Source organism: Aplidium turbinatum, chromosome 9, assembly GCF_918807975.1.
Source record: "Aplidium turbinatum chromosome 9, kaAplTurb1.1, whole genome shotgun sequence".
Classification (NCBI taxonomy): Eukaryota; Metazoa; Chordata; class Ascidiacea; order Aplousobranchia; family Polyclinidae; genus Aplidium; species Aplidium turbinatum.
Window position 1 is genome coordinate 5,357,218 of NC_137480.1, and position 23,664 is coordinate 5,380,881.

General features: G+C 38.9%; 1 protein-coding gene across 1 annotated transcript in view; it reads left to right on the top strand.

Annotated features, from left to right (window-relative positions):
* The first annotated feature begins 3,044 nt into the window (after nucleotides 1-3,044).
* The window catches only part of LOC145777485 (uncharacterized), a 51,103-nt gene continuing 30,483 nt past the window's right edge, over nucleotides 3,045-23,664 (top strand). The window contains exons 1-10 of the mRNA XM_082588864.1: nucleotides 3,045-3,159; nucleotides 4,225-4,357; nucleotides 7,033-7,377; nucleotides 8,184-8,378; nucleotides 8,743-8,859; nucleotides 9,198-9,266; nucleotides 17,157-17,343; nucleotides 17,741-17,998; nucleotides 18,388-18,519; nucleotides 21,604-21,768. Of these exons, the coding sequence (XP_082444990.1) occupies nucleotides 3,045-3,159; nucleotides 4,225-4,357; nucleotides 7,033-7,377; nucleotides 8,184-8,378; nucleotides 8,743-8,859; nucleotides 9,198-9,266; nucleotides 17,157-17,343; nucleotides 17,741-17,998; nucleotides 18,388-18,519; nucleotides 21,604-21,768 (1,716 nt within the window). The remainder of the gene's footprint in view (nucleotides 3,160-4,224; nucleotides 4,358-7,032; nucleotides 7,378-8,183; nucleotides 8,379-8,742; nucleotides 8,860-9,197; nucleotides 9,267-17,156; nucleotides 17,344-17,740; nucleotides 17,999-18,387; nucleotides 18,520-21,603; nucleotides 21,769-23,664) is intronic.

Genomic DNA, 23,664 nt, shown 5'->3' on the forward strand with positions numbered 1-23,664 from the left:
ATCTTTCTTTGACTTAAAACGTGAACGCTGTGAGCGAGCAGCAGTTCGCGTCAGAATAAGCTCATGTCTGCTGTCATGGCCGATGACTTCATCGCTTACTTCGGTGACGAGTTTGATTGCGCGCTCAACCGCTTGTGTGCATTACGGAAAACTGTCAATCGATATAGAAACATCGGTCTCGACGAAAAGCTCTGTGAGTTGTTGGATGCTGAAATCGCATAGATTGGCGGCTCAATGCGTTTCCGCTCGTCCCACCGGAGCAACGAGTTTGTTGTCAAATCTGTGCACTCAAAGTTTAGTTTAGGAATTTCGAAACGACGTATCCTACCAGTGTACTGGTCCCTTGCTTTCTGGATCCAATGAACTGCGAGCATACGCATTGGCTTGGAATCGTCATGCAGAAGGGCCAACACTACATTCTCCGGATGAGCAGCGAAGGCCTTTGCTTGTAGGCAACTGTCGACGACTTTTATTGATTGGCCTGTCAGATAGCGAGTCAGCTTAACCAACCGAAGGAAGGACCGAGCAGCAAAGTGAATCTTGTTTTGCTTGGCAGAAAACCACATCGGAGCGTAAACTTTAACGATGTAGCATACGTCGTCATTTCTATCAGCGCCTCTGTTGGTTCTGGCTCCGAGATATAAAGTCGGCATGTCCTTGAAACGAGAGTAAGCCATCGTGCATGACCCTGTTTTCCTGGATCACGGAATCGAATGCTTTATAGAGGCAGACTTCCCTCGATGACCAACACGACATCGAGCAGATAGGCCTACTTTTGATCGCCGCTAATTTCCATCACCTCATCGACTTCCGTCAGATTGGATTTTGTCTTCTCGAACTCGACGACTGCAAATTCTCCCATTTTGCACTTAATTATCATTAGCGACGACACGGCTGATAAATCCTTTGAAGGTTTGCGGTGCTGATGATTTCCCGTCAGGAGTTCGTTGAGGTGAAACTGGCAAATCGATTATTGCACCGTACTCCCGATATGTTTCTCAATGGTAGTGATGTCCCTGTGTGCTTACCTGTATTGACAGCAGTTCCGTCGCAGCCAACGACCCGAGTGCCAATCACGTCAATTCCCTTGACTTCAAGAGCAGCCGACATCGTTTTGGCAATGTTGTTCCCAGATGAACGCCCTTGAATGGAAACGTGGTCGATATATTCAGATCATGGGTATTTCAGCATCACGTAGTGGGCTTCGATTGATTTTTGACGATAGCCAGTTATGCCATTCAATTTAAGGGTTTTATCCTTTCTGTCGTCAAAGTAAAGGCCTTCAGCTATTGTGCCGAGCGAACTGGACGCGAAGTGACTCGTCTTTAAACGAAACCGTTTTCGTGCACGAACGAGCTTGTTTTTGTCGACTATCATCGTCGGATTGAAATCATCTTTTGTGTCCAGTAATGTTGCGGTTGCAAGGGCAGCTGATGCTACACTCGGAATTCCATACCTTTCCACCTCACGCGCAACTTTATGCAGATCGAAAGTACATCGCTCCTGCTCTTCTTCGAGTTCTTCTCTGCCGATCGAGCACTCTGAAAGGAAGCGCCTTCTGGGAGTTTCTTCTGTACTGTCGTCATCCGAGTCGTGAGTACATTCTTCGCGTTCTTCCGCTCGTTTTCTCGTTTCTCTCTCTTGAAAGCAGCTTACTCCTTCCGCTCGTCCCTCTTCTTCTCAGATTTCACCGCCTCCCAATCCAATGAAACCAATGCGTGCTCCGCATTGGTCCTTAACGAAATCAACCTCGCGTGAGTGCAGCAATTTGTCGTCAACGACGTCGAAAAGAGTGTGGAGGCAAAGACTGGCCTTCAATAAAGTTTTCCATTCAGCCATCTTTCTCGCTGTGAGGATTTTATTTTTCATCTTAACCATGGCCCATTCCTTCAGAATCTTCTTGATCGCTCCCTCACGCGTAATGATCGCCACTGTGGCGAAATCGTAGATAGCTCCATTTCCTTCTTGTGATCTCCGGTGTCCTCCTTTTTCATGATTTTCTTCTTTCACTGGGGCGTAACTTCAGAGAACGTCACCACTGGTGGGGGTTATATCCCAGAAATGGGGTGATTTACTGATTAGTTGGACCGTGTTGTGCATAGGTCCGGATTTAAGGGGGAAGAGAGTGCAGTCGCCCCGGACCCCCTTTTTGAAGGGCCCTCCGACGTAAAAAAATGTTATTTTGTGTTATTATAATTATTTTCTCTCAGCCTTTGAAATCTCTGCAAATGCCTCCTTTTTCTTTCAAGGTTAATTTTTGGTCACAAGGTGGCGACTGAGCTTGGCGTAAAGGCATTAGCAACGGTGTGGGTGACTTCTTGTAAAGTTTTACGCGCCCACGGCGCAAAAAACTTTTTTTCACGGGCTCCCCGATCTAAGAGTGCCCCAGGCCTCCATCAGTTAAACTCGCCCCTGGTTGTGCACCGTCTTCCTGGCGTTCAATTAAAAAATGGTTTTCGATTTCGTCATTTACTCGACGAACCTCCTAAGAAAGTCGAGTTGCTAAGCGTTCTGTTTCCGACGGCCCTCCCTACTCTACAATTGGAGGTCATTAGTGATTTCAAGATGGTGGCCTTCATAATGGCGCTTCAGGGTGGTCTTATCAACTTTCAATGCTGTATTTGTCTCTGGGATAGCTGAAACACAGATTTTCCCTACAAGAAGAGGAATTGGCCTCCAAGAACCAGCTATGACGTAGGACTTTATAATGTAAAACAACAATCTCAGGTTGATGCAACAAAAATACTGATGTCTTCTATGCACATAAAACTAGGTCTTAAACAACTCTACAGAGGGTGGAGCATTCAAGCAATTAAAGAGCTGTTTCAAAAACTGCAAGATGCAAAAACCGAAGCTGGAGTATTTACGTGAACTGAAGTGAAGCGACTGATAAACTCCATTTATTTACCTGATCGAGATGTTGTCTAAAGTTTAACAGACAGCTTAGACCTGTTTCATGTCTGTAGTTAACATATTTTTCGGCAATCACAAGACAGAGAACCACAGGGTTCTTTTTGCTCAACTCAGGGATGCGTATTAGAATTATGGGATGCAGGATGTCACTGAAACTACACGCACTACATGCTAACCTTGATCAATTCAAAGATAAAAAGTGTGATCCCTCAGAGAAACAAGGGGAAAATTTGATGAAGATATCAGGTTTTTGAGGAACGCTATATAAAGGCCAGTTGGCCTACAATGAAAGTATGATGGATGACTACATATGAATCGTTTACGTGAAAGAAAACTGATATATCATCGCCAATCTAAAAAAATATATATTTCTTTGTAATTATGTTATACGTTTTAAGTGCTTTAAGTGACGACATATAACTTTGCTATGTAATAATTTTGACCAAAGGCCTGTAGCATGGTATTCAGGCCTTTAGGTTTTCCATCGTGTTTGTAGCCTAAATTAAAATCGCTTTCTATACATGTTTTTTCCTTGTTTATGTATTTAAAGAATCTCTGAAACAACGTTCATCGTCATTATTTTACAATGACAACAATAAGTAATCTTAGATTTAACTTCTTTTGTTTGTTTGTTTGTTTATCTTTATCCTGCATTGCGGGAAAGCGGACTTGAGCGCTATGCATCGGTGTACGCCTTCCGACGTACACCTGACCCACGCTGCAGCCGACGGCAATGTCTGTTTCCGGTTGTCTACTCTACTTATGACTTAAATTTGGTACTACCCATTACTCGAAATCGATCACTGGGTAGAGGCAATTATCGTAAAGTTTCTTGCCAAGGGAAACAACAGCAAGTGCGGGTGGTTGGAGTCGAACATGCAGGCTCTCGACCGCAAGCCCAACGCGCTAACCACTCGGCCACTGCTGCCGACAACTGCCACTTCTTTATATTGATTTGAAAAGATATAGTGGGAGCCATTGCATTTAAAAATCACAATTAGTCAAAAAATCCAATGAATGAATCTCATAAAGTCAAAACCGAAGTTGGAACTTTTTGAATGCTTATTTTTGTTGATTTATGCCATATTAAATCAGAAAATTATAGTATTAACCCAAGGATAAATTTTGTGTTACATGGTGTTATAGGCTACTGTACAAAAGTAGAAACATTATATTAAATCTGAGTCAACTAAAAGCAGACAAATGATGCACGAAACTGAAGACACTAACGAACTCTAACACAACATCAGGTAATCTTGGTGTAGTTGCAGTATCTATTCTGTCTCAATGGCCTTATATTGTCGTGCGTAGGAATACCTTGTCAGAAGGAAGATATTCCGGAGCGTGAGTTCTGCGACAAGACTGTAAAGTGTGAGCCGCAAAGCGATACAAATGCTGTCACAAGTACCTCGGTCTGCAGGATTCAAAATGAAACGAACTTAAGGTAGCAACCATGTTTACCTTACTCTAGAAAGACTACATATTGGAAATTTTAACATGTTTTGTTTTCAAACAAATCCAATAATGAGCAAATAGATGTGATTTTTATTGCACGCCAACTACGCAAGTTTCAAGTTTGATGCATAGGCTGCTGACAATGCACCATCAATGATCGACGATATAACAAGAATATTAGTTTACTCAAAGAATTATATTTGAATAAGGATCTTCTGATGATCCTCCTTTAGGTGAAACTGGCTGTCAAGGGTTTAGATAAGTTAGTAATAACTATATTCGATTTAGTTTACTCAAAGAAGGATATGACGATGAAGAAAAAAATCAATTGATTGGCAGTATAGAAAAATAATATAAAAACTCTCACAATTTACAAATGTGAACTGAGTTCTCCAACTTTTTAAATATATAAATATTGTAGCCTATTTCCAAGACATAGCATGAAAGAGAATTTCTCAATTTCATGTGGCATGTTGTAGAGCAGTGGTTCCCAACCTTTTTGTTGTCACGGACCCCTTTAGACAAATTATTAATTCTGCGGACCCCTACCTAAATTTTGCCTGAAACTCAATTAACATACTATTGACTATTGCAAAGAAATTTATTTTCACACAAGTCAGTTCAATCACAGTACTATTGACTATTGTAATAATTATGCTACTCAACTACTGTACGGTGTCATATTGCATTGCCGCTGTGACTCCTGCGGCAAATATCAGGTTAAACAGTTGCTCAAATAAGAAAATGAATGGATTGTTCAAGAAATGTCAGCAGTATTTGAATATTAAGGTGACCCAAAGTGCCATGCCGAAACTTTTTCAACGTAAGCAAATGAGATGGTTGTTGTTGCCTTTCCTGAACTAAACGACTGAACTACGGTTGAGTTTTTGACAATGCAACACGCGTGTCATCTTCAACGTCCACTGTCCAGGCGATTTCGATATTGTTTTTATTGTAACAAGAGCTGAGAATCCTGCCTCGCAAAGGTTCAGTGGTTATGAATGGTAACAAAACAATAATCGCTTGCTTTGCCAAGAATGGATAGGTTTGCAGTTGTGAGTACCAAAATTCTTCCACAGTTTTTGAATGAAACTCAATGCGTAATAACTCTTTTGATCTCAAATCAATTAGGTCATCTTTACTGAGATTGTCATCGCTAATGTTGTTCGAGTCAAAAAGAAAAGGATTTCGAATCCATGTTTCAACTTCGTTCGGCAGGTGTTCTAAATTAAAATAACGTTGAAATGCGATTTGCAGGGTTTCCAAGTGTGCGCAAATTTTTTCTCTCATAGAGATCAAAAGAGTACATTCTCTTTGAGTTTCATCCATCAAGATAAGATCTTCTAACATTGGAAAGTTAGCGTAATTACCTGCTTCCAATCTGCGCTTCCAAACCGGCAACTTGACTAAAAACGCTTTCAGTTTTTCAGCTGCATCAATTATTGTCACACCTGGTCCTTGAATGCCTCGATTAACATTGTTAATATGACCGAAAATATCGGCTAAGTAGGCCATGCCGTATAGAAAACTTTTACTCTCGAACAATTTTGAGAGGGGACTTCCTTTTGCTTTCAAAAGAGTTGATGCCTCATTTTTTAGCTGCTGCAGTCGTTCTAAAACTTCTCTAGATAACCAACGTACCTCAGAATGATACAAAAGTACTCCGTAATCTGACCCTACTTCTTGACAGAGTGCTTTAAAAGTAGGCTACGGTGGTTGACAGCTCTGCTTTTGATGAAATTAACGACTTTCATGCAATTCGTCAGAATTTCTTTGAGACTTGCTAGTAAAGTTTTTGCTGCTAAGGCGTAGCCTACCTGTGCAAGAAGCAATGGGTAACAACCACGCGAGCTTCGTTTTTTACTAAAGCAGCAAATCCGGATTTGTTCCCGATCATAGCTGGTGCTCCATCCGTGCATATAGAACAAAGTTTTTTTTTCCAAAATTCATCAAGGTAATCACGGACCCCCAAATGCTTTCTCACGGACCCCCAAGGGGTCCGCGAACCCCAGGTTGGGAACCACTGTTGTAGAGACACTGTAGAAAGTAGACTAGAAATTTTGTCCTCGTGGTAGGCTGTATTTTATACAAAACTGTACTGTACGGTTGTTGAAGTTTGGTTTTTTATCAGTTTTGTCGTTTACGTTCATGGTAAACTCTTACTAGTGTAGCACTAAAAAGAATCGTTTGCTTTCAGATAATGCTTCGTAGTCCACCAGTCAAATTGTGTGGTGGAAAATAGTAGCTGATGAACTTTTACACATAATTATCGATAAAGAGTTATAATCATTAGATGAAGAGTTAAAAGTCATTCACAGTAATTTTCACTTTGTGCTAAGGTACATGTAGGCCTATTTGAGAAATAACTGATGTTTCTTACTCACTTGTTTTTTCTTGTTTGTCATTTCTCTAATTGGCTACTAAACAGTATAGGCTATCTTGATGAGCCCCAATTACGTCTAAGTTTTTGTTTCGGTTTGTTGATAAGCGGCTAATTCGTTGGTCAGTGAGGTTTATCTAAGGGCCTGATTTTACCAAGGCGATTTGAATGATAGGCTCCGAAGAATGACAGTTATGCTGTCAACCTAAGATTTTCAATAATTTTTTTAATCTTTATTGCAACTAAATATTGTTGAAGTTTACGTTAGATTTTTTATTGTTTAGACAAACTGTGTTCGGCACATACACCGTTGTCACTTGCTCCGCAAGTCAGACTTTCTTGTGCCACAACCCAATATCTTATCTGAACACTTCTTACTGTGATCTTGACTGTCCCGAATACTTTCGATGCCAAAACAATGCATGCGTGAGAAGATCATCTGTGTGCAATGGAGATCCTTGTAATGGTTGTCAGGAAGATGACGGGTGGCAGGACGGAGTAGGATTTCGTTGTCTCCGAAATGGTGAATTTTGCAGAATTCCGCAATCGATGTTGTGGGATAGAATACGAGATTGCGATCAAGGCGATGACTTGTGCTTTTCTTCAGACATAGAATACAGCAAAGCCAGGTAGTCATTTTCAGCTTTAAACCTTGTATTGCTATAATGTTAAAAAAAAGTATACATTCCAATGTTTCCAGCAGTGTAAAATAAGTACACGCAATTTCTCATTTTTTTTCTTGACAAAACTCCACGAGATAGCAGACAAGAAGATTCACAACTAGTGAATCTTGTCAATTCCACATAGTCGATATTTCAAATGAAAACAACGATAAATATAGTCTGACAAAAGTCCTGTTGCACGCAACGGAATTACGCATCCTTTTGTCCTGGTATCTCGGTAAGTAGGCTATCTATCAAAAAAGCATTTTCGAAAGAGCCACGCAAATTGATTCGAATTACAGAGCATCGCTGAAATGTTGATTTGTATGCCTGGAATTTCCAAACGTTTTCAAAAATCCTTCGAAAATAAATTTAATGACTCTGTTGTTCTTGCATCGTATTGTTGTTGATTGCCACGTAATTGGTTACCATACAATATACAACCTTAAAGCTCAGACCGAATTTCAAAGACAAAAAAAAGTGAACAATTTAATGCAATCCACCAAGACTAGCGAAATGCAACCCGTGGCTTCAAGACCTTGCGCAACTCTGCTTTAAGCGGTTTAAAACTGCAGGTTACTGTAGGTTGCAATATAACTGTAGATTACAACATAATAAATATTTCATTCAAGTTGTGTTTTATTTACGTTTTTTACGTCTAAGTAAGAGCTGTAGTAGGCCTACATTAATTTTCAGGCAAGAATTTTCCTTCTACCTGTAGCCTATGATTTTACATAATAACCTATTTATCACTTTCATTTTTTAAATTTCAGAGATGTGCGCTTTCTGCCTTCCACAACCTTCAACGATTCACTTTGTTTCTACTGCCTGGATCGGTCCATGATTATACCACACCGTAAAGTCTGTGATGGAGTCATAGACTGTGCCGATTTGACAGACGAATGCTTGTGTGAGGGAGAACTGCCAAAAGTGTGCGATGATGTGGTGTCAAGAATTATAGCCACCATGTGAGTTATTGAGTTGTAAGATTTGTATCATCACCTTTCAAGCTTATTACGTATTCATGCCAATGGATCAGGCAAGGCATCTGATCAATACATATTATATATATATTTTTTAAATTAAATTGATCATGACGCGTGGACAATTGGACATGTCGTCGACATGTCCAATTTGACATGTTAAATCGACATGGACATGTCGATTTAACTTTATAGACGTGCAGCGAATTTCTAGTAAGTTTAAAGTGGTGTACAAGTAGGATAAATCTCTGTTTGGCAAGACATGTTAGCTAAAACCGAACAAAATGAAACTAGATTTGAAGGTGTTTCTGTCACACTTAATTCACTCTGAGGTCTTCAATTCTTTTAGAAAGACCGACACAAATTCCTGTTCCATTGGACAAGTGTCATGTGGAGATGGTAGTTGTATAAACCGCACTTCAGTTTGTGATTCTGTTGCTAACTGTCCAGACAATAGAGATGAGAGGTAATTATTGTCTATCATTTCATGCTTTAACTTTCTCTGTTATACGAAGGGCAAACAGTGGCCGTTTTAGTACTGAACGACAAATAGCAAGATTAATGACTGTCTTATGAAAACGTCTTTAAACAAGGGAAAGCATGAAAAATACTGTGTTTTACCATATAAGTAGGCTACTGGTAAAACTTAGTGACGTATTGAAATGGTTGTGGCTACAATTGTACAGCACATCAAACGCACAATCTGTGGAGTGAATGACTTGGATAACAAAGTTAAAAATTTGAATGATTTGCTAGTTTTATGTGTCAAAAACTTTCAGTTTTGCCTTGTTTTCTTTTATACAGAAGCGAATATTGCGGGGTAACTTTAAAATGTAAGGACGCCAAGGCAGTTAACTCTGGTCAAGAATGCAGGTTTGGAAAAAACATTTGTCAATACAATGATCAATCTTAGAGTTTTTGCTCATTCTAATTTTAATAACAAACAAATAAATAATAAATGTCAACACATTTTGTTGTTGCTGCAAAAATGCAAGAATATCGTTTTTAAAAAATATACAGTTAAGTTTAGAATATTTTCCACTTCAGATATGTACGATTAGAAAAATCTGAGCTTTCCCAAGATTATTATCTGTGGTAAATTACGAGACAGATCACAAAAGACATCGAGGATTGCTTTGCGTAAAAAAAAGCCAGCGCTGTCTTTCAACATCTTACAGCTGTCCACGATACCGTGTAGCACTGCGGCCTAACTTGCAAGCTGCTTCGCCGGCTTCCAAACCGACATATGGTCCATATAATCATGAAACTTGCCATCGTTGTCATTGTGTGAACCCCTGGGGTCGAGGGTCTATCCTTTTGCCACCCCAAATTCATGATGTTTCAAAACTCTGCTAGAAGCCTACTAGAGAGCAGCCACTCTTTGGCTTCATCATCCAAGACACGCAGACATTCCACTCCATTAGGTACCTTGAAGATGGTGCAATCGTTGATGATGTGGTCTGCGGTCTGTTCCCCGGCACCGCATTTACAAGCAGAGAAAGAAGCCATTCCTCATTGGTGCTTAGTTGAATGGAAAATCCCGACGGCCACACGGAAACGGTTGAGGTGCACCCACGCCTGTCTTTGTAGTTTCAGACCGGTGGAACGGGTGCCGGCATCGGAGATGAAGGGAATGGAGTCTGGTGGTGTTTGACTTGCATTGAGAGATCCTTTCATGGTCGGCTCAATTGGCCGCAGATATGTATTGTCCATCATGTTCGTTGTGCAGAAGTTGAGAGGCTGGCACGAATGGGTGTCTTGATTTTAGTCGATGGTGTGCTTTTTTTGGAGGAGCAGAGATCTTGGAATGGAGAGGATGATTGGGCTCCAATGCCCATCGACCGAGGGACAGAGTGGCTTTTTCGCGACGAAGCTTAGCGGGCTGGATGCCATCAAGAATGGTGAAATTGTCTAATGGTGTGGGACAGAGGCACCCGGTCACTTTGCGCAGAGCAATGTTGATGGCAGTGTCGATGTTGTGGCAGTGAGCACTGCGGCACCAAACAGGTGCACAGGACTCTGCAGAGAAGTAGACAAGTGTGAGGGCTGCTACTCGCAAAGAGTCAGTCCTCGCTCCCCAGCTGAAGCCTGCCAAGCGCTTGAACAGCGCAAAGCCCGATGGGAGTTTCTTGCGCAGTGACACCAATGGAACTTGTCATGAATCGAAGCTTCATCCTCGCCACCAGCGACTAACGGCAAAGCAGACTGAAAAGCCTGAAAAATGGCGTCCCACAGCCACAGGGATCAGTGCTGGCTCCACTTCTCTTTAACATCTAAACTCACCACCTGCCAAGCAAGGTCTCAGCAAAATATGCATTCGCGGATGACGTGGCAATTCTCCATTCCCCAAAATCGTGGGAAAACCTAGAAGACACATTGATCTAGGACATGAAAACTCTTTCAGCTTATATCCAGAAATGACGACTGCAACTCAGCGAAACCACAACTGTGGCAGCAGCTTTCCATCTGCACAACCGGGAAGCTGATCCTGAGCTACATGACCAGAATTATGGAAAGCCTCTGTCCTTCTGCCTCGAATCCAGGTATCTTGTGGTGATATTAGACACTTAGACAGATCACTCACATACAACCACCATGTGATGTCATTGCGCATAAAAATGTCATCGCTTGGCAGGCTTTATCTGGAGGCTAGGGCTGCTATACGCAAAGTTTCTATTCCTAAGCAGTACTGTGCACCTGCTTGATGCCCCAGTGCTCACTGCCACAACATCGACACTGCCATCAACAGCGCTCTGGGCACACTGATCGGATGCCTGGGTCCAGGGCCGTTAAGAGAACATTTCTGGCACGGTACCAAGCAAAAATCCGGGTCCCCAAATCTTCAAAACCAAAGCAACCTGTAAAACGACATTGTATAACCGTCACTGAGACCTGAGATGCCCTTTCACAACTTTTTAAAATGCTTCATCAATAGCATTAACTATTATCTTGTCTAAAGTATATTTAAAAACTTAGATAAAAATAAACACCAGCTCCTGTTAATTTTCACAGCTGGTACAACCTAAGTACCGGTACAACCTACAACCACAACATAGATACAATTATTAGATAAATTATTTCAATAAATTTGTTGAGTAAAAACTTAATTTCTACACGCACAATACACACGGCTATTACCTTGTAAAATGTTTTGGTTCTGTGATTTTTAAAGCTGCCGTTATTAGTGATTAATTAGCACGGCGCTAAGATAGCCCGTGACGTGCTTTCCGCATACAAAAACGGCTCTTACTAAGATAGGGTTAAATGTAACCGTAAAAGCATGTATTTAACATATGATAGTTATATATAGATAAAACGAGCTGAAAGTCTGTAATGTGTACCTTGTTATGGAGACAGATCCGAATCATCAGATCAGAATAATCCAAATTCAATACCTTATTTCAGCTTCACACTTTCCACAGGCCTCTAAAAACTTGTCAGCTTAATATTTGTGGTTATAGCAAAAAAAAATCATTTTAATTAATTCATCAGCAGACTTTATACACAAACTAGGTTTGTCGTTTTTTTCAATAGCTGTTTAGATCACATCAAAATAAACTGATGTGATGTGATATAAAGAGTCCCTGTGAAAATCAAGCATGTCTTGAAGTATTCTAAAAGATGTAAAGATCCAAAACGAATGATCACCATGCGGCACTGGTTGGTAACCCTACTATGTTGTTAAACGGTGCAATTTTTACTGATACAAAAATTAGTAAATAAAATGGTTTAAAAAAATGTTATTGTTGGGCATTAGACCTTTAGAGTAATCAACATGCAACACTTTGAAAAGATCTATAGTTTTGTTTATTAACCCTTTGAAGGTTGGGGGGGGGGGGGGGCTGTCAATTCAACTTTTTTGTATCAACAGTTCTATCTCTAAAACCACTGAGGCTGCGACTACGAGATTTCTTGACTTTTCCTAACTTTTATTCACCTCTATTGAGCTGAAATTTTGAGCGAATAAAAGTTATAAATTGAGAGATATAATGCATTTCTCAGCACATCCTCTAAAATATTTCATATTTTATTGTTCAAAGTTTTCCCACCAGCTGGATGAAAGTAATTAATTTGGCCCATGTCTCGTTAATCAAATGATTCAAATTGAGATTATGTAAAAAAAAATTAATCCCAACATTGCAATGCATGTTCTTCATTACTCTACCAAAAAATACCAAATAATCCAAAGGCCATAAGTCACCTCAACATTTCAACGTATATGAGCAGTTCTAAAATTCACATAGTTTTAATTTTCGGATATGCTCAGCGTGAATACTTTTACAAAGTGAATCCCAAATTTTGAAACCGTGCCTTAAAGGGATACTAAAGGAAAAACCTGACTTAACGATTTTCCACGTTCTTTGTGTTTAACATGCTACCATAAAACGATTTTCAATAAAATTTTGCCCCATTGCGGTCTGATCAGCATTCCGCGCGTACTTTTGTCAGAGCTTTCAAAACCAGAATGGGCCTGAGCAGCAAAGCGTGCGACTGTACAGTCTACGTAATAAAAGACGAGCAATCAGCTGATCACGCAACAGTTGTCACTGCCGGCGATTTAACTGTAGGCTATGTATGTATGTACAGGGTGGTCCACAAAAATGTGACATATTTTGTTTATCTGTCATTTCCATAAAAATTAATTCTACCTCTTGATTTTCAGGTTAGTTATAGAGTGCAGCTATAAGTTTTATGTGTAGCAGTATGGAGCCGGGATATCAATTTTCAGTGACTGAGCGGACAAAAATCATTGAACGTTACTTTTCGACAAAATCTGTAATCTTGACCCAGAGACATTTTCGTCATGACTTTCCTGGAAGGAAAACACCGTCTCGGAATACTATCAAACGCTTGTTGGAGAAGTTCAGAGACACTGGCTGTGTGACTAACAACAATAAGAACCATAGTGCTCCACCTTCCACCGCAAGAACCCCCGAAAAAGTTCACGATGTTCGAACTCGTGTGGAGAAGTCTCCACGGAAATCCACCAGAAGACTTTCTCAGGATGTGGGGATTTCAAGATCTTCTGTCAATAGAATTATTCATGCTGACTTGCAACTTTTCCCATACGAAATTCAGCTTCTTCAGACTCAAAGTCAAGCCAACAAGGATGAACGATTTGAATTTGGTCAGTAAATCAGTGAACGGATTGAGAACAATCCCGGTCTTTTGGATGTGCTTCTCTTTAGCGACGAGGCCCACTTCCATTTGAGTGGCCATGTGAACAAACAAAATATGAGATTTTGGGCAGAAGCACGGCCTCATGCGCATGTGCAAGCACCCTTGAGTGTAACAAAAGTCACAGTTTGGTGTGCAATAGGACGTAATGGCATTTTTGGTCCCTACTTTTTTGAGGACGACGAGGGATGCCAGGTGACTGTTAACACTGAACGTTACATCAAATTGATCAGACGACAATTCATTCCAGCAGTAAGGAGGAGAAGGGGGATCGACTTGAGTACAGCTGTATTCCAGCAAGACGGTGCCCCACCGCATTGTTCCAATCGTACCCTTGAGTATGTGCATCAGTACTTTCCTGGGGATCGATTGATTTCAAGGAGGACCAACAACCCCTGGCCGCCATATTCACCTGATCTTAACCCTCCCGACTACTTCCTCTGGGGATATCTGAAGGATAGAGTCTACCAGGACAATCCTGATACCATTGACAGACTGAAGGAAAACATTAGAAGAGAAATTAGAAGAATTCCAAGGGACATGTTAGGGAGAGTAATGGACAATTTCAATGTGAGAGTGGCAGCGATGATTCAGCAGCGAGGAGCATGGATCGAACATATTATCAAATATTGAAATAACTCAGAAACCGGTTCGTTTTTTCAAAAGTGCTTTTGAGGGCAAAAACTTATAGCTATGTCCCATCTCCGGCTGAAATATTTTGAAAAATCTTCAGATTTGTAGAAATTATGAACAAACGAAATGTGTCACATTTTTGTGGACCACCCTGTACATCAAAACATCAGATTTCAACGTCAAAACATCAGACAGTTTGCTCAAAACCTCAGATCTGATGTTAAAACATCAGATGTTGTAACGTGGCTTTTGTTATTTCTGTCTTTTGTGACGTATTCTCGAGCTGTGTTTGCACTTTTTATTTTTGAAAAAAAAGAAAATAAATGAAACATTGGACTTTGGGCCTTGCCAGCGCCATTAAAAACAAATTTTTTTAGGTAATTTTTTTTGAAATGTATTCTTGAATGTTCAGTTTACGCATTTTAATGCTTAATTCCCGTTTGAAAATTTCATTTAGTATGCCTTTAAACATAACAGAGATATTACTCCTAAAGCATAAGAAGAATCGACAGCCACCCCCCCCCCCCCAAACTGAGCAAGACTCCAGGAGCCCAACCTTCTATGAGTTAAACTATAGAATAATAATGATACAACACAAGTTGTTCCACTACTAAAATATTTAATTAAGTTTTCACAAGGTTTACAACTTTTAAATAGGGCCAAAGTAGACAATGCGTTTTTTTGTTATCAATGTACATTACTTATTATCAATGTTAATTAATGCACTGCGTTGGCTGCATAGCCGAGTGGTGAAAGCCCTGGAAAGGCAATCGTAAGGGCGCCGGTTCGACACCGCTCAAGAGCATGCGGCTGTGTCTGTGGCAGGACACCTAAAGGCATGTCTGAAGGTGGACATGAAGATTGGCTTCCTTGCCTTCCCGTCCACTTAATCTAAATTTTCAACCACCAGGTGTAAACCTGAAGAAGACAAACAAATGCACTGCGTTTTGAAAAAACAAGCTTCTAACATTACTTGTCCAGCCATGTATAAAATACCAGTAATAATAATGGTTGGTACTTGAAATTACATCAATGTATCTAAATAAAGTTGTCATAAGAATAAATTTTTCTAATGTCCACAGAGCACAGATAAGGTTTTAAAAAATCTAAGCCCTTAATGGATACTTTTTAAAACTTCAATTTGGCGTGATATTGAAAGATAAGTAGCCTACTATGGAAAAGTGGTAACATTTAATGTATCTCAATAAAAACACACTCGCCACAAGAATGGGTTCTGGATTTTTGTTAACAAGTCGTCAATGTTAAGAATTTTGAAAGATGGTAATTTGAAAAAATTGGGGCCCCAACAAATTTTTGTGACAGAGTAACATATTTGGATAGCAATGTTTGAAATAATGGGGGACCCATAAAATTAATCTGTTTTAAATTATATGAGCATATATGAGCACATTCGGTTCAGTTCAGTTGTTTTTATTTCTGACCATCAAAACAAAAACAATACACGTCTACATAGCAAAGGTCGAGAAAAAGGTAGAAGCGACAAAACACAAACGTCAAAACGTGCTTGTGACCGAAGTAAGATATTTAGTTGAAAAATAAATTGGCACGGCCGCAACACCTTCAGAAAAATTTAGGGTAGAAAGGAAATTAAAAAAAAATGATACAAACAAAAATATAAAAATAAAAACAACTTATTACCCCCTATAGCTTTAGCTGATGCTACTGAAAGTAACATGCATTGCATCTAAATGTGATTACAAGGCTGAATTTATAGCTTTTATTGTCACAGTGCAATGTTAAATATTTGGAAAGCGATGTTTTGAAAAAATCCGGGCTCCATAAAATTTAATTTCTTTAATTTTATAGGCTTACATATGGCATGACATGGTAGTTTAATACCAAAAGTAACAAGCTTCGCTTTGCCACAGTGCAATGTTAAATCTTTGGCACGCGGCGTTTTGAAAAATTTCGGTCCCCTAAAATAGGGCCGGGTCCAAAAGTACCCCCCTGCATCCCCTGTCAATGCTACTGCTGCGTCCCACACCATTGGACAATCTTTCCAATCTTGTTGGTATCTAACCTGCTGAGGTTCGTTGCGAAGAAACCACTCGATTGTTGTCATTGAAGACCAACTATCTTCTCTATTCCAAAACATCTGCTTCCCAAATGAGCAACCCGATCGACTGAAATCAAGACATCAACTTGTGCCAGCCGCTGAACGAATTTGATGACAATTATAAATGGAACTCGAGTATCACCAGACTCCATTTGTTCATTCCCGATGCCGACACCACCCCATCGATTTGACAGTACAAAAACAGGCGTGGGTGCGCCTCAACCGTCTCTGTGCGGACGAGTCTATTCGCTCTACCATGCACCAATAGGGAATGGCTTCTTCCTCTTTTGTTAATGTGGTGCCGGGGAAAAGACTGCGGACCACATTATTAACGAATCCACCATCTTCAAGCCACCTAACGAAGTGGAAGGTCTGCGTGCCTTGGATGATGAAGCCAAAGTCTGGCTGCTTTCTACTATATAGCCTTCCAGCCTAGTCCTGAAACATCGTGAATCTGGGGCGGTAAAAGGATAGACCCTCGGCCCCAGAGGCTTACACGACAACTGCATGAGGAATCTATCATAAAGGAAATACAGAAACGGCCAAAGAAATCAATGTTTCAACCAAAAATGTTTAAATGAACATAACAAAAGAATTCAAATAAACAATATTTTATTTAGTCTCCTAAACATGAAGTGAACTACATCTTATTAGTAAGCTACACGTGATCACGTGTAGTGATGTTAGAATGTACTTTAACTGCTTCCAGTTGGATAGTACGAAACAAAGCTTCGTCCGTCGATAGTAATTTTTACATTTCTGCATAAAATAAAAACCTCCCCGCCTGACTACTCATCTATGCAAAATTTACAAACAAAATTGTCAAAACAAGTTTTCCAAATGACTGCATGAGACTTTACATTGTGACTTTCAAGATGTCCGACTTCTTGCTCCAACAAAATTGATGTACTTTGTGGAGGAAAAGAGGAATGTACGTCATCATTTAATGGTACAAGTCCATTAGAGGAATGTTTCGCAAAGTGCATGGATGCTTTGCTTCATCGTTGTGTTTCGACTGAAGAAACAAAACCTATTCAAAACGATCGAAAATGTTTATTTTTTGTAAGTGTAGCCTACATTGTTTTATCAGTTTCTGATTACAACTAATTATTGCAGTTCGTTGGATTAATTGGATTTCCGTTACTTCAAGCTGTTCTATCTTATCTTTCATGCATATTCAGTTTAGATTCTCGGCTTATATTAATCGGTATCGCTCAACATTACTTTTTCCTGTGGCACGCAGAAGACTAACAGTATGTTGACACTTTATTTTGCATTGCTGCTTAAAACATAAGTTCATTCACTAGTGCAGGTGGCATACAAGCGTCCTAAACAATACGTTGGGTCATGGAAACGGTTTGTCTGAAAAGCACATCAAGATGGGTTATAAATACACAGGTTTATAGCAGATAGTAAGTTAAATGTGTTACAGTACAGAACAATTTTTTGCAATTTTTAGGACAGCATTCGATTTTCGAAGGTGACCTATACACACAGGATCGAATTGAACGCAAACAAAATCTGTGACGGAGTGATTGATTGCACTGCTAACAAAGTGGATGAGAAAAATTGCGATGACAGATTTCGTTGTCTCGCTCAAGGTTTAATCAGCATTCCTACAAATAAAGTTTGTGACGGTGTTTATGATTGCGATGACAAATCAGATGAAGATGTTTGCACCGATCGGTTCTACTGTCCTGCTCTTCAAAAAACAAAAGTGAGCCATTACTACATTCTTCTTTCAAAAATAAAATATGGAAAACGTTTGTCTGAAAACCACAACAAAAGTCGCTGCTACAGGCTGAAAAGATAAGTAAAGACTAGTAAAACTATTCTGGTCCTTCAAGCCTAGCTCATGATGTTGAAGTCTTGTGATTGTTAAACAGCGAAATGTATTTGTTTGATAATGCAGCTGAAGCTGGTAAAGCGACCTTGTTTGAATTGCAATTTGGGTAGAGTTAAAAGCATGAATTGGCTTACTAGCAAAACAGTTGGAATGCTGCATTAATGTGTGTGTCCAGGGAGAGAAAATCTTGCTTTTTATAATATTTAAAATTGTTAAAACGGTTGTTGGTTTTCTATTCTGTGGCAAAACGTATTGTGCAGATATCAATTGAAAATAAATTTGTTTGTGATTTGAACATCAATTGTGATGACGATTCTGACGAAATGGGATGCTCTTCCGATGGAAGATTTTACTGCGAAAGTAAAAGTCCTTTATTTGTACCAAAAGATAAAGTAAGTTTTTCCAATCTTAATCCAGCCTATAGTGTTCGTGTTTATGATAAATGCTTGTAAAGTAGATAAAATAATCTTCATCCATTTACCAATGTCAAACTTCCCGTTTGAAGCTGTTTTTGTAAAGTGTAGAGGATTGAGGTTTCTCCTAGCCGCATTTGCAAATCGCAAAACTATTCAATCTTGAGTTATGGATGCTGTATTGGTAACTATCAGTGGTTGTGTAAGAATTTGCTTGACCTTGAATGCAAAGTTTTAACATTTTTACTTGTTACCTATCCTAGCTAGCCTACACCAGTTACAATTAGATTTAAAAGTTTTATGTTCTGTGTAAATTTATGATATGGTTGTCGGTAAGAGTCCTCCACTAAAAATCCCCTGGCAAACACTCTTCTACAAAAACCTTCTTTACTAAATATTCAATAGTAAAAATCCTCTTGGAAGCAATTCACCTTAATGATATATGTAGGCTAGGCTACCTACCTTTAAAAATACGAAGAAATATCCCTCAATAAAAGTAACTATCCCCTTTGGTCTAGAAAATGCAATTTAGCTTCATTTGAGTTTACGTTTATGGTGCAACCATGGACTCCTTAAGTAAAGGACTGGAATTTTACGATCTCGGGGTTTGTAACTTGAGTCCGAATGATTAACTTGCGTTCTGGGCTGAAATGACTTCTAGAGAAGCTAGAAACACAATCTTGGAATCCATATTAGGGTTTTTGAGGATGGCGAGTTCAATAGTGTTACTTTCAATGCCGTTTGATGTCATTTTCAAGGTCAAAATATTATATTTTAAGGTCAAATTACTGACTTTTGGTAATTTTTCCCATTTTCGCGTTTAACTCTTAAAGCAAAACATTTTCAAAGAAGTCGTGACGAAACATGTTATTACATAAACAACATATGTATTTCTCAACACTATAACTATTATCTAAAGGAGTCTATGATTACAATATAATACACAAAGTGACAATACATAACAACATGACACCATAATAGACAATGTCTATCATTAGTTGGAAAGAATAGTTGGAAAAATGTCTATCACGAAATCAACCTATGAAATCACCAACTCGGCTATAAAGCTTCCAAAAGAGAAACAAACAAAATGTACATTAGTAAACGATGATTGATATCAACCAATATGTGATATTATCCTATAATAATGTGATATTATCCTATATCACGAGGCTTGACCGCAAAAGCAATCCGACTGTTATCGAATATAGATGTAAATGGTTTATTGCAATGATATTTACTTGATCTTTTTGTCAACAATCTCTCAAACCACAATTCCGAGTGATTCCACAGGATTCAAATGCTGTTACAATTCAGCTATAGCAAATGAAAATAACGCGTTACGATACGTCGAAAATACGTAGATCATGCGCAATAAAATTTTGTCATTAAGCAAGCTTTTTCCAAGTGGACCCAGCGCGTACAAAGCTGATAGATAGGCTATGTCAGACGTTTAACACAAAGCAAAAGCCAAATTAACAATCAATTTGTACTCACATTTGTACTCACTTTCAAGCTGCTTATCCGAATTCTACAAATCTCGGCTTACTAAATAATTCCGAACTGGCTGACAAAACGCTATCACAATCCAAGCTCACAATCGAACAGAACTCTTGCCCCACATTTCCAGTTAATCAATTGCAGTTAATGAATCGTCAGGAAAAAGCTGCTATGCCGCCAAAAAAGGCATTTATCAATATATCGCCATTCGTAAACAAGTGAACTTCAAACAACTTCTAAAGGCAGTGTATAGAAAATATCTTACACAACCCAGGTAGCAAAAGCTGTCATTTTTCCATTCATTCAACGTTTGCAGACTCTAAATCAATAGAAAATGTGCGAATTTTGCTAGCTGGGAATAGATGCAGTAGGTCCACAATCACAATATCATGTTTCGTCACAGACTTCTTTCAAACAGTTTTGCTTCACGAGTTAGACTCAAAAATGGACAAAAATTACCAAAATTCTGTAATTTAATCTTAAAGTCATACTAAAGGAAAAACCTGACTTGGCGATTTTCCACGTTCTTTGTGTTTAACATGCTACCATAAAACGATTTTGAAAAAAATTTGGCCCCATTGCGGTCTGACCACCATTGCGCGCGTGCTTTTGTCAGAGGTTTCAAAACCGGAATGGGCTTGAGCAGCGAAGCGTGCGATTATACAGTCTACGTCACCAGCGACTAGCAATCAGCTGATGGGGCAAGAGTTTTTACTGCGTGAGTTTCAAAGGGCAGATCTTGTTCTTCAAACAGTAAATCAGCCTCTTTTACATAGATTCAACGTATTCAGGCCTTTAATCAATGTAAAATGAAAATGTAAATAAAACAAGTTTTTGAAGGCAAACTCCACAAAGGCATGTGAAACGATTTCAGCTAGGCAATTCAGAAGGCGTGGAGTAATCAGCATTTTATACATGGATTCAACGTTTCCAGGCCTTGAATCAATGTGAAAATTCTTGGAACGCAACACGTCTGAACTTTCCAACCCAACGCGGGAAAAGACTTTTGATAATGCAACTGCTAGTCGCTGGTGACGTAATTCTCGAGCAGTTTTTCCACTTCTTGGTAATTTTGCAAAAAATAAAAAATAAATGAAACACTGGACTTTGTGCCTTGCCAGCGCCATTGAAAACATTTTTTTTTTCAGTAATTTTTTATGAAATGTAGGCTATTCTTGAGTATTCAGTTTACGCATTTTAATGCTTAATTCCCGTTTGAAAATTTCATTTAGAATGCCTTTAAACTATAATATTTTGACCTTGAAAATGATATGAAATGGTGTTGAAAATAATACCATTGAACTCGCCATCCTCAAAAACTCTAATATGGGTTCTAAGATTGTGTCTCTAGCTTTTCTAGAAGTCACTTTTACCCAGGACTCAAGTTAATCATTCGGATTCAAGTTACAATCCCCGAACATGGGAGGTTCCAGTCCTTTACTTAAAGAGTCTTTTACTTAATGGGTGCAACAAATCACTCTTCTTAGTGGAATATGTGTTCCCATATAAGAAAGTGATGCAGAAGGGAATCGAACTCATATTTAACGATTGTAATGTCACCAGAAATTTGATGGTCATCAAGATTGCAGTGATGCAAGTGACGAATGCCCAACCACAGTGGAAGCAAGAAACGAAGATTTGTTTTCGTCCAGATACCAACTCATAGCAAACCCGATTCTTCGTGGTCTTGTATGGGTAATGGGACTAACGGCGTTCACAGGGAATATGGTATGTTGATCGCAATAAGTTAGTCAGTGTTAAGGGAATGTATTTTTATTTTTACGAGAAAATAAAGCAATTTAACTCTAAATTGTTTGGAAATATAATGTAGCACGATAATACGATTTAGTTGTAAGATAACTGTGACCATGCTGTGACATATAAACAAAAAGAGATATAGAAACAAAAATTTCATTCATTCGTGTTCATGTTTTTCATTTTTTTCGACTCTTTAAACATTAATTCACTGTTATGTGTTATTTACAAAATATTCAATTTCAATCTTTTGTATTTCCAATGCAAAAGTATGCAAACTATAGTCTTTTATCAAATAATATCGTGTTTTTCTGGTGGCTACAAACTAAACTACCACAAGATGTAACCAGTGGTAACTAGCTTTATTTCTCGACGTTTTATTAGTCAGCACGATTGAATTTAAAATGGATGATTTATAACCTTATCATCTTATTTGAGGATGAGAAGATGAGGTTAGCATATCAAGTTTTCGGCACTAACAAGAGTAGGGTAACCAGTTCCTTTCTCTCTGTCGCTTTTTCTTCAGCAATTACCCACCAAATGAAAGAGGTTGGAGGTGAGCGGTCTGTTTTCAACAACCGGTTTAACCCTTACAAGGTTGGGCTCCTGGAGTCTTGCTCAGTTTGGGGGGGGGCTGTCGATTCTTCTTATGCTTTAGGAGTGATATCTCTGTTATTTTTTAAGGTACGGCTTCAAACTTTGGGATTCACTTTGTAAAATAATTCACGCTGAGCATATCCGAAAATTAAAACTATGTAAATTTTAGAACTGCTCATATACGTTGAAATGTTGAGGTGACTTATGACTTTTGGATTATTTTGCGATTAAAGCAATTGTAGCGTGAGTTTACACATTATTTTTTGGTAGAGTAATGAAGAACATGCAATGTTGTAATTAAATTTTTTTTACATAACCTCAATTTGAATCTATATTTTTCAAGCAAAATAATAACTTTTCCCACGCTCAAACATAAGCTCGCTCCTTGACTAAAAGAACAATGCTTCATCAATTACATGCAGTAATGAGATTTCTGAACGCGTGTCACACCAATTTGGATTATGATCTTGTGACCTCGGTTCCAAGCACAGCAACTCCTACGCTTTATTAACAAATGTAGACCAGCTGAAGAAGCAGGGTGGCGTTTATCAAATACTATTATGTAATCCACGAAACGAATGGAAGATCATGCGACAAAAAACGCGGTTTAAATGCAATGTATTGTAGTTGCAACAGCGTCTCTCAATGTAAGTTCAATGTGAACTCGGCTACATACAAGGCTAGTACTAGGAGTAAGATTGCCCGATAAAGTCGATGATGCTCTACGTAAACAGAAGTCAGAAAGAAATTCAAAATAAAACAGTTACGGTTCATTAATTAACAGAACGTCACAACGCTTTTCGTCAAAAGGAAAATCTGTAATGCCTCGGGTCATTTTCTTGTGGATTCAATAAGCTCTCTAAGATTCATATGCCACACACTAAAATCCAAACAATATTTAGATTTATTCAAAGTAGTATTTATTATGCGTCAAATCATTGTGAACCTGGAAAAATACTTTACAAAGAATTAGCTGCCTAATGGGCGTTTATGCCATAAAAATGTCAGTTTGGCAGCAAAATATTGATAAGTATTTTGATTTGGTTACAGCAATACCGGACTGCAGCAATTGGCACAAGGCTCTTGCAGCAACGTTTTTCAACTTGATTCAATGGTAAAGCAACCTGTGTTCTGTCAGGTTATGTACACACAAGTTCAGAAATATTTAGGAATATGCAATGAGGCACATTGAAATTACAAGTGGCTGCACATTTACAGTTCGATAATACGAGGAATTGAATACAACGCTAATACAATCATTTCGACGTGGAT